The 11,582-nt window shown below is 48.6% G+C and overlaps 1 protein-coding gene across 1 annotated transcript in view; it reads right to left on the reverse strand.

Moving 5' to 3' along the window:
• Positions 1-1,212: 1,212 nt before the first annotated feature.
• THNSL2 (threonine synthase like 2) overlaps positions 1,213-11,582 on the reverse strand; it is an 11,337-nt gene continuing 967 nt past the window's right edge. The window contains exons 2-9 of the mRNA XM_057381683.1: positions 10,765-10,989; positions 9,915-10,109; positions 9,522-9,674; positions 8,588-8,818; positions 7,575-7,723; positions 4,835-4,960; positions 3,765-3,904; positions 1,213-3,681 (exon numbers count right to left, since the gene is read on the reverse strand). Of these exons, the coding sequence (XP_057237666.1) occupies positions 3,429-3,681; positions 3,765-3,904; positions 4,835-4,960; positions 7,575-7,723; positions 8,588-8,818; positions 9,522-9,674; positions 9,915-10,109; positions 10,765-10,987 (1,470 nt within the window). The 5' untranslated portion in view covers positions 10,988-10,989 and the 3' untranslated portion in view covers positions 1,213-3,428. The remainder of the gene's footprint in view (positions 3,682-3,764; positions 3,905-4,834; positions 4,961-7,574; positions 7,724-8,587; positions 8,819-9,521; positions 9,675-9,914; positions 10,110-10,764; positions 10,990-11,582) is intronic.

The raw sequence follows: 11,582 nt of genomic DNA on the forward strand, positions 1-11,582 counted from the left end.
CTGAGCGCCTACTTGTCTTCATACCTGTCCATAAATTACATGGGGCCTCCAGGGCATTATAAATAATAATTCAACTCCCAAACCTTCAGAACACTCTTTTAAAGCATTGGCTTATAATTCAACACGTTGTGGGCTCCTCCCAGCCCATAAATGGAGTAGAAGGACGTGACAGCCCGGTCAGTGGAGTAATTGCCTCAAAAGCAGTTCCTTGGTGGCCACRAGCTGGAAGATGGGGATGGACATTGTGGCAAAGCACAGGGGAAGGCTGGACTGCTCTGCTCATGGAAAATAGCACCCTCACCCACAGCTCATTTGGGATTTCATATTCCTCTAAATTTTATGTCAGCCAGAGCAGCAGTCAGCCTCTCATCTCATGTCCCTCTTTAATGAATACATCTCTTAATGGCACTATTAATGATTGGAGTGTTGAACCACASCATGGCTCTGMTGGTGGRTGAAGTYTYCATGGGGCACAACACCATGCTGGCTCAGAGGCAGATGGCTTAAAGGGTMGACCCCACATGTAGACCAACAGATCCCAAATCACACTGGGACAGGCACCCCAATCCCTTGTTGGACATGCCAACTGCAATTAAGTTTGGCTCAGGATAGCAAGTTGTTTTGGTACCTGTGAGTTATTGAGCAGAAACTCCAGTTGAGTTGTGACCCTACTCCTCTATCCCAACACATTGCATCTCCATCCCAAGACAATATTTTCTCCTTGAGGTACGTAGAATTAAGGACATGTCCCAGCCATGTCCCTCAGTTGGGGAACATGGGGTGCCCATGGACTATGGCTACTGGTTCATGGGCATCACTATCTCCTGGATCACATGTGTCAAATATGTTCAGGGTCAGGGAGATGAAATTGGCATTTTTTCTGGAGAAAAACATGAGAAGTTGATGTATGAGATGAATTATTTGATAAGCCTGTCCAGGGTTTGTGATAAGCTCTAGAAGGTACAGAACTAAACACCATTAACCTCAGTAGAATGTGAAGCTGCCAGAGCCTGCAGCCACCCCTGAGCATTAGGTGAGGAGGTATGACTTTTTGTGTGACTCTCCTCCCTCCATTTTCCACCTGTCCATCAACTAGGCCGACCTTCCCTCTCAGCCATACATGAGAATGGGCAAGCAGAGCCCCGAGCACCAGTTCTGGGGACAGAGTGGGAKMTCCCAGTGTGAGWGTGGCCATGGATGCCATGGTCCCCRAGCAGGTKGTGGGACACAGCAGGGGMCAGGTTCATGCCCATATCCCAGGCATTGGGCTRGCACGCACGGCTATGCATTTTCTCCTGTGCAAGTCAAGCCTGTCTGTGCTCCCTCTGCCTGGGCTCCAGGCATGGATCAGGCTTTTCCTGCTGTTCTTCTGTCCCAGAGATGGCACAGAGAGTTTTCACAGTGTTCTGCCCAAAAAAAATCTGGTTTGGGCTGGGGGAGAAGTAGCATCCTCACCCTGTGAAGGGATCCTCAGGGACAGCTGAGAATTAAATTCCTTTTCACCCTGCAATGAGGCTGGACCCTTTCCTCATGCCACTGCTTCAGGGCACTGGGATGGGAGCATGGAATGTATTCGTCACGCTTTCTGCTTGCAAAACACACCAGSATTTTGGCGGGCTGCAAGTCCAGCCCACTCACTCTATCCTTCCCATTGTTCCCCAGTGAAGGGTCAGGGTCTTGCCCTGTGCCCTCCTGCCCCAGCCTCCCAATCTGGTCGTGAACAGACAGCCAGGTTTGCAGCCTCTCTTTTGGATGCAGAACTGRGTGCAATTTCAGGCCTCTCCCCTCTCGCAGCGTGTCTAAAGCTATGATTAAGGGCTAAATTACAACTGGGCAGCCACCCCTGGCTGAGAACTGCCAAATTAGGGAGGCAGCTGTTAAAGGTGGTGGGGTCCAAAGAGYATCACTTCTGCATCAATGAAAGGGGAAACTGATCATGGGGGTCAAATGGGATCGAGAAGTTTTTTACTGCCACCTCCAGTGACATCCTGCACTACCCCCAGTGCAAAGCCATCCTTTTTCAGCAGGGTTATTCATGAGGATGAAGCTGTTGCTTAAATAGAGGTATTTTGCTGGTTTGGCTYTCATAGAAAGGTGAATAATGGCCTCATGAAACATCATTCCTGGACCCCAGGACCATATTCCTCCCAGCTGCTTGATCCATGCAAGTAGAGCTGATAGTATTAAAAACATCCAGGTGCTGTGGTTTTTACAYCATCTTCAGCTAAGCTGTTTCCCTCATCCCCGTTAATTGGGATGGGGCAGCCTCAGCCCCCACCCTGGAGGAGGCACAGGTYCCTCCTCTCCTGCAGGGTTTCAGTGGGATGGGAGGAGGTGGCACAGGGCCGGCTGTGCCGGAGGGAGCAGAGGAAAAGGCTGCCTGGGTGCCAGCAAGGCAGCTTGCAGMCCAGGCCAAGCTTCCCACTCTTCCCACATGTTCTGCAACATCCCAGGCTGAATCACTTCACAGAATTTACTTTTACCCTGTTAAATGCCACTAAACCTTCAAATTAATCCTCCCATTACAGGACTTCCTTTGATGTTAAAGGGGGTAATTCTTTTTTTTTTTTTTTTTTGATGGCAAAGGGGGATTTTTTCCCTCTGGTATAATTATTCCTATTTTTCTTCCCCCTTTTTTAGGCACAGAGATTCCTGCCAGATGCATGACTTGTGGAGGCAGCTCCCACACAGAGTATTTATATATTTATATGATGAGAACGTGGTATTGAAAGACCTGAAGTTTCAAGCAGAAGATGAGGGGAATTTCCCATTTCCTACTAGTTACAGTGGAAGTTGCCTGGGAAGAGTCTGCAGCAGGACTAGGACCAAAAACTGTGAGATACAGCACTGGAAAGTAGTTATTTAAGATAAGCATGTCTAGGGCTAACATTTGCTATTTATCACTATCACAGAGCACATTTCAATGTCTGGGAATGATCCCTGGCACCGCTTAAATTGAAAAAAGGATGGGTAAAGCAGATCTGCTCCACTCTTGCACACATTTCCTATTGAGCATCTTGGGTGTTATTGGGATTGCTGGGATGAATATCCCAGCACAAAGCCAGAATCAMTGGATAATGCTGAAGAAGCAGGCAGCTGTGAGTAGTGCTTAAGAAAGCTTTCTGTAAAAGCCCATAATGATGGAACAGGCAGGTTTACCCAGAGTTTCAATCAGTTTTTATGGATTACTAGGAAAAAGTGGATACAATTGCAGCGCTCTTTACTAAAAATCTTATGTAATTGTCCATCTAATTCAACTCTTCATTGAAAATTTTATGAGATAGTCCATGTAGTTCAACAGGGAAGTGCATTCTTGCTTACAAATCATTGCATGGAGACTCACAGTGTAGCATGGGGCTTTCCTGGGCGTGGAGAATGAGCCCTGAGAGGCATTGTCCAGCTGTGCTCAGCAGCTCAGGTTTGTGTGACTAACTGCCCAGTGATCCCCCCCTGCCCTGGGGTACAAACTGACCCCCCTGTGCTTCCCACTGCTGTGTCACAGCTTCAATCCGGCCCTGGAGCACCTGTGCCCAGTCCTGTCCCCGCTCCAGGGGAGTGGACCTGGTCTCCATYGCTGTCAGGGCAGTGATTTCAGGGGGGATTTGGGGAACCAGGCCGGCTTGGAGGAGGGCATCCTGAAATTTGGCYGCAGAGGCTGGAGCTAAGCAACACCGGGGAATGCTGGAAAGGAAAGAAAAGGAAGAAAACTTGGGTATAAGCAAGCTGTGAGCTGGAGAGGCTGCAGGAACAAGGGCTCTCCCTACCTGTGTGGCTGTGAGTAGTGGTAGTGAGCAGCCACGGCAGAGTGGGGGCACAGCAGGTACTGGTTCTCCTCCCAGCAGCGCCGCATGGCTCTCACAATGTCCTCATCAGAGGCTGAGCACGATCTCAGGGTCTCAGAGAGCTATGGGAAACAGAGAGGTTTGCACAGGGCATCACCCCCAATGCATTCCCAGCTGGGTTTATGCCACAGGCATTCAACAAAGCAGGTTGAAATAAGGAGGCTGAAGGATGGGTTTCCCCAGAGACTGAAGGAAAAGGGGGTGCTGCTGCAGCTGGGGGATGAGGCGCTGCTGCAAACAACCACAGGGATAGAGTGTGAGCAAGGGTTTCTAACAAACAAGTGCTGTGAGCGTGGGTGGGCAGGAGCCAGACTCAGCTCCTCAGCTCTGTGCTGCTATTCCCATGCTCTGAGGGAGATTCTCAGGACTTGTAAAGTCCTTCTCAGTGTAACTGCTCTTCTAGCTTTTAATAAAATTKTTTTTAGTATTTATCTTGCTGCAGCACAAGCAGGAATGGGCACTGGGCAAAGGCTTGTGACAGACAGTGTATGGGAAATTGGATAGGAAAAGGCAGGACTTTGCATCTGGCCTTCTCAAAATTTAAATATTTTTTCTTGAATCTCTCTGCTTTGTGTTTGTGCTCCCCTTTGCTCTAACAGCAAGGCACCAAACTCAGCAGACCCACTCCCAAACACCCAGTTAATGCCAGCACCCACTGCACGATGCCTCGGTGCRTGGCCAAGGATGGGGTAATTTCATATGCTACCTAAAGAACTGCAGGCAATTTCAAAGTTAGATTTGTGCAGAAGAGCATTCTTTAAAAAATAATAAAAAGGGGGTTTTAACATCTCCATGCATACATATTGCTGATATAAAACTTCTGTTCTGACCTCATACTTAAATTTTTGGTTGGACACTCTCCATTATGATATTTCTATTTTGCAAATGAACTGGAAACACCTGGTAGCAGTAATTCTCCTTACACACACACACACACACACACACACACACACACACACACATGCACAGTGTTGTGTGTGTGAGGAACTGACCTTCCTGTGCAAGTCTTCTGGCAGCTTCAGCCTTTTTGAGATGTTGAATTGCTCCATCATTGTTTTTATCAGGCAGCTGTCAGAGCCTGAGAGCAGCCAGAGGATCCTCTCCACATTGTAAGGCTCCTGGGATAACAAGGCAACAGGTGAGGAAATTGGAGTACCTGTCTCAGGGGGAGAGCATCCCTGGGGATTCTCWGATGTCTCATTAGGGCTGAGGTCCTACTGCTGTGTTTTTCTTGGTGGAAGCCAGGGTGGGCTTTTTGTCTTCCCTTTGCTCACCTMCATCCCAAGACAAGTCTTTGAGGACACAATGTCTTTTGAACCTCTGACCTGTCAGAGCAGTCTGGCAGTGACCATCAGATTAAAACAGAAAATGAAGGGATGACTGATGAAACAACAGAGTGACCACATCTGTACGATCGCCGTGAGGAGCCCAGGCTAATAACACRCTGTATATTGGAGAACCAGGAATATCCAGCTGTTTACTCAGTATGCAGATGCTCTCCTGCRTGACTTAATGAGACACCCAGCTCGCTGCAGGGCAGGCTGATAATCTTCAGGAACTTATAGGGCACATATAGGGCTTGACTGGCCTGTATGGCTGTGTAGCAATCAGTGTTGCAACACTGCAGAAGAACTCTATGCAAGACCATACAGGAAAGTACCAAATCAGTTTTTCTTTGCCCYGTCTCATTCCTGCATGTTCACAAACACCAACAAATATTCATCCAGGTGGTTTGGCTGAGATACCTTGTAGGGACAGACAGGACAAGGGGCACCAACCTAAAGAGTCCTCATCTCACCTTCTGGGCTCAAGTGCTGCGTTTGGATGAACTCTTGGTAACTTTTGGCACCTGACAGTACCTGTGACCTTTTGGCACTCCATCCTGTCCTGCCTTGTCAAGTCATCAGGACTTACTCAGCCTTTCGTGTCTTTATCTGGGTGTCTTATGGCCCCAGTTCTGCTCTTCATCTTSCCACCATCATCTCCCAGAGCCTCCAGCCTCTAATCTTCAGTCTAGTCTGGGTGCAGCCTGCCCTTTGCTCTAGGCTGTCCCCTGTTTTAGGCTGTCCTGAGAAGATAAGGTCAGCATGCCTGGACATCAGTGATCTGCTACTGGAGATGCCACTGTGCTCCTGACCTCCTCCTGTCCTTTCTGCTGCTCCCACATCCTTCCCACACTTCCCCTTCACCCTCCATTCCCACCAGCCTTGTGGTTTCCATTACAGATCACTGTGTTGACACCAGTAAGTTGAACTGGGCCAGGACACTGGTGCAAGTACCAGCCTTACAATCTAAATAAGGCTTTTGCTTCTGTCCCATGCCACCAGAGCTTTCCAGGAGAAGGCTGGGGTCCAGTTTGGAGTACAGGTCATGCTGGGTCAAAGTGTTGGCATGTGGGCATGTGCTGTGTGGTGCTTCCTGACCTCAGGGACAGAGAACAGCCCCTGCTTTGCCTCARGTGCTGCAAAGACACAACATCAGCTGTGATTGTCCTGGCACTGCCCCTCTCAAAGCTCATCCACACCATACTTTCTGCTTCACCTTCAACTCTTCAGGCAGCATCAAACAAGAAAGTTTTCTCTGCTTTACCTTTGCAGAATCAGCAACCCAAAGAGGCTATGCACTCTCCATCCTTGAAGGTTTCCAACCTCCAAATGCGCAAAGCCCTGAGCAATCCATCTGACTCAAAGCTGACCCTGCTTTAAAGAGGTCCCAACCAGAGACCTCCTGAATTTTCTTGCAGAACAAATGACTTCTTTAGCTATAACATTTGTACAGATGCTTCAGATGTGAGTTGAACAATGATCTCCCATGCAGCCGTGGAGAGGGGCGTGCAGAAGGATACATTCATCCAGCTCCTCAGGAATCTCAAGAAATCATCCTGCTTGACTGCCTGCCTCCATGATCCCACAGTCTGGCACTTGCTGACCAGTGTAACTGAAGGAAGATGGGCTGGGAGCAGAGCCCAGTTTCCCCTGGAGCTCTGAGGAGCCCCACAAGTTCCTGGCTCAGGTGGAAAGCCAAGCTGCAGAGCACTGCCTGGTGATAGGGGCACAGGGACTTATGACTGCAAAGCATGGCAGTCCCTCCAGGCTCTCAGGCCCTCCAGTGTGTTTGAACAGCTTTTGGAAAATCCAGGTAGCTTAAGGCCACAGAGATACAACACCAAGGGTTTCCCACTTTGATCACTTGTTTGGAAGCAGATCCAATCCCTGGGGATCACAGGGTGGGAACAAAACAGAAGGTATTTGCTTCCAGGTGTTTGGTTTCTGTACCACCATGATTTCTCCTTCTGAGGGCTTCCCCTGCCTGCTGAGACTTGTTTTGCTCTGAGCAAGCTGCACAAGGCCATGAATGAARCATTTCTTCTAGACTTCTCTACCTCCTTCCTGGTCCCTCTTCTTGCTCTTGGTGGAGCMTTTCAGAAGCATCAACAAAGCCCTTCAAACACAATGGCATTTATAGTTCTCTAGTTGTCATATGTTGTGGAAATGTCCCTCTTTTGCTAGGTTTGCACAGAACAAGTCCCCAGCACTCGACAATGAATATCAGAAAGAGTGAGGGAGAAGGTGTTTGATCTATCTCAGCTCAGCAGTCTGCAGCATAAATGGTCAATATGAGTCACACCTCCTAATGTATCACTGCGKGGCAGAATTTTACAGGTGGAACAGAGTACGATATTAAAAAAAGACACTATTTGCTAWTTTTGCAATTTGGCCATTCACTACAAACCTGAATATCCATTGCTGATGCCAACGTGGCCTTCACACTCTCTGCCAGTGAGAAATCTCCATGTTGAACAGTCCTGTGAATGATGTCATTGCTGTTCACCACAGTAACAAGTTGAATTGGGAGACCCATTTTCTGGGCAATACAGCCAGCTAGGAAAGAAAAGTGAAAAAAAACTTGTGCTTGATGAAGAAATATGAAGAAGATTTAGCAAAGAAGTCATCATACAAACTGATTTGATGTCTAGTTCAGAAACAGACACCAAATAATATTCCCTAGTGGACTCCAAGATATCTGCGTTCAATGGTTTGGTAGAGCACAGATTACAAAATCCAGGGATGCAATGCTCCACCTGCCATTGAACACAGACCCTTGGGCATCTCCACATTTTCTGGAGGATAGCCAGGGYRCYRAGARCTCAGGCAGCTGCCAGGCAAGCAGRAGAGATGAAGATTTTGGGCTTTTGCAGCTCATTAATGTTGCCTCTGATGGGCAACCTGGAGGAGCAGTGAATGTATAAAAAAATCCCTTATTGCTTTCATGAGACAGTTCTACACCTATTTTGGGACTAAGGAAATCAAGGACTCTCATTTAGAAGGCCAGGTTATGCAATTAAGAGTGGTTCTCCTGACCGTGCATTACCACACAAACCAGAGTAGRACCAGGCAGGACTCCACACCTCTGTTAATGTCTCACTTAAGAAATCAGAGCCACAGTATTTTCCCACTTTTCTGCATCAAACACATTCTGTCCTCTCCTAATGTGCCCATCCTCAAGATAGTTACAGTCATCATCAAAGGGTGGTTTGGGTTTTTCTGCACCTTGCAAATCATCAGTGACACCTAAATTGAGCAATAACCATACATGAGTAATAAAATATAAGTGGTTCTGAAGAAATCCTGCCAGAGAGTGGGTGTTTTAATAAATAGCAATACCCAGTATMTGTGAAGTGCTTTTGGTCCACAGATCACAGCATTCTCTCTCTCTTATCTAACCCATCTTTTTTTTCCCTTTACCTGTAATATTTCCTCCTCCTCCTGTTGGCACAACGATTTCCACCACTGGCAGAGGGGTGGTATCGAGGGATGGGGCACAGTGAAAGTAAGCATAGAAGTAGTGAGCAATCTGCACCATAATCCTGGACCAATTGACAGAATTCAGGCTCATCAGGTTGTATTTTCCAGCAAAATCGACATCAGCAAACAGTTCCTTGATCGGCTCATCGATTTCATCGCTGTTCCCCTGAGCTGCCAAAAGGAGAAAGGAAATAATAGATCTGCTCGCAGCAGTGCATCAGGCACGAGGTATTTCTGCTCAGAAATAGGTTTGGTCTCAAGCCCTGGGGTTTACTTTGGCCAGGAGTGTCCCAAGCTGCCTGTCTGCCTTAGGGGCTGTATGAACCAGGGGCTGAATGGCAACCAGTGGATGTCAACTGATTTCTGTAGATGTGGCACTCTGGGCTCTTGCTTTCACCAAATATATACTTTGCCAGGGAGGCAAATGCTGCATCACCTTATGAGATACCAAGGTTAGATCTGGCTGAGCAGAGGAGTCCATGGGAACTCACGCAGATCAGCACCCAAAGGAAATGCCTATGCACGGGGATGGCATGGTGGTAGGGGATGGATTGTGAGAGGACAGAGGCAAGGGGTGACTAAATCCTTCTAGTGACAAAAAAATGGTGCTGAATTTAGTGCAGCCAAACACCAATCACCTGCATGGAGGCAGCTCTGATCTGTGGCCAGGAGAAAAAGAAGCCTTGAACTACTTGGTTGTCAAACCAGAGATGTTCTCTCCTGTTAGCCAAATGTCTGGGCATGGTGATGGCAATGACCCACCTGGCTGAAGCTTCTAAAACCACAAATCCCACTGGACACCCCCGAGACTTTTAGGGTCAAGGTTTTGACCCAGCAAGGCCCTAAATTGCACAGTCTAAACAACAATGCCAACCAGCAAAGACGTGGACGTTGTCTTCAATGACGGTGGTCATCTGAAGTTCCTGTATCTGGGTGCAGAACCCCTTGGGCAGCAGAACAAAGATGTCCATGTTCTTCTGCCCTCTCACGCTCTCGATGGCTGAGCTCCCCGTGTCCCCTGAAGTCCCTGTTTTAAAGTGAGGAAGCGCCAAGAGAAGCAAAAAATTGATGTCAGTCAAACCTGAATTGCTATACTTTAAGAGAAAGATGCAGAGATGCTGCATGACATGTTTTTGGCCAGAGCAGCCACCCTGGCATTACCTGGAGATCATGAGGCAATACCACCCTAGGGCATGTATGGCTGTGGGATGATGGCTCTGAAGGTAAAAGCCTCCCCAGAAATCTTACCCCAAGGAGTCATACTCACCCACCAGAATATTGACATGCTTCTGCTTTTTCTCCAAGAAGTACTGTAAAAACTGTCCTGTGCAGGACAAAGACAGGTCCTTAAATGCATAAGTAACACCATGCCAGAGCTCCAAAACATTCAGCCCATCTTTCAGCCTGGACAGATGCACAACATCCTTGTGTCTGAACCTCTTGAAGGCCCTGTCGATCAGGTCTAGAAGGAAAATGGTTAAATGGYCTGTTAGATTGGGTAGAGGAGTGTTTTTGTCACCCATGACTTCCTGTGTCTGTGCTCTTCGTGTTCTTTGTTACCTTTCTGCACAACCAAACGCTCTCAGTTGCTGGAGCAGTGACAGATATCAAAAAAGTTATTTGAGGTATTAGGAATGAACCAGCCCAGCTTCGTGGTGTTTGATAATTCTATGCTAAGTAACCCTAGGGTACATGCTACATAATCAGAGCAAACTGTGTTAAAATGTAAAATACAGGAAACATGAGTTTTATCTCAATGTGCTGTTGAGACAGAGGTTGCAGCTGCCCTCTGGTGGAAGAGATAGCTCTTAAGTGTTAAAAACACTAAAGAACAGATGTCAAGGCAAGCGTGAAGCAGCAGAAAGCCCTGGAGAGAGCCCCAGCAGTGAACGGGATGATGATATCAACCTGTTGCATCACCAGAACCCCTATTTATACACAGAGGACACCTTTTCCACTAGTGCCAGCAAAGTGACAGAGGAGAGCACGCTACGGAAAGGAGCAGGTGATGGTGCAGCTCTGGGGGCTGTGAGAGGATGGAGGGAAGGTAGGCAGATGAATCAGAATCCCCAAAATCCTCGTGCACATCCCTGCGAGCAGCTCCCCACTCTGCTCACCGCTGAGYGCGTTCCGTGGGATCAGCTTGTCCGGGATGAAGAGGGAGCACAGCTCCTTGACCAGCTCAGGGTAGGGGAGACTGCTCCACCTTCGCAGGGTGTCCCTGTCCAGCCAGGGGATGCGCTGGGGCATGAAGAGGCCCCCATCGGGCGCGTAGCCGGAGAAAAGGGCTCCCTCGAAGTCCACGGCCTTCGTGCCTCCCCGAGTGCTGATATACTCCATGTCTGTTGGGAAATCACCACAGTCACTACCAAGAACCCAGAGCCTCCCACATCAGGAACAGRCCCTCATCCCAAACCGACTCCCTCCAAACCTCCCCTGTGGATAGACAAAACTCCCCAGGAAAAAAACCATCCCCTCCCAAAAACAATCAGAGGGAGCTGGCACAGCTCAGCGGAGGGCACACAGCATTTTGCAGGAGGTGGAAAGGTTGCCTGGGATTTGTGCCAAGGTTGGAGCCTCCTTGTCCCAGGGAGGGAGACTCGTCCCGCCCCAGGAAAAGCCCTCACGGCGCCGAAGTCGCTGCACAAGTGCGTCATGTCCCTTCGGGGGCTGTTCGCAAAAGCTGGAGCTTCAAATTTAAAAACACAAATAAAAGGAAATCGCTGTGTTTTTAGAGCAGGCTGATTTCGTTCAAAGGGGTTAAASTAAGGACAGGATTTGACGCGGCGTAGGAAGGGCTGAGCAAAAAGCTCCGCGTTCGCGCAAATGCCGCCGAGCGGCCGCCTCTCCCCCTGACCCGCTGAGCCCCTCAGCCGCTCCCACCTCACTCGGGGAATGGCCACCGCTGCCAGCCAAACAGCGGGGAATGGCCACC

Source organism: Malurus melanocephalus, unplaced genomic scaffold (assembly GCF_030028575.1).
Source record: "Malurus melanocephalus ecotype Western Australia unplaced genomic scaffold, MMel_1.1 scaffold_522, whole genome shotgun sequence".
Taxonomy (NCBI): domain Eukaryota; kingdom Metazoa; phylum Chordata; class Aves; order Passeriformes; family Maluridae; genus Malurus; species Malurus melanocephalus.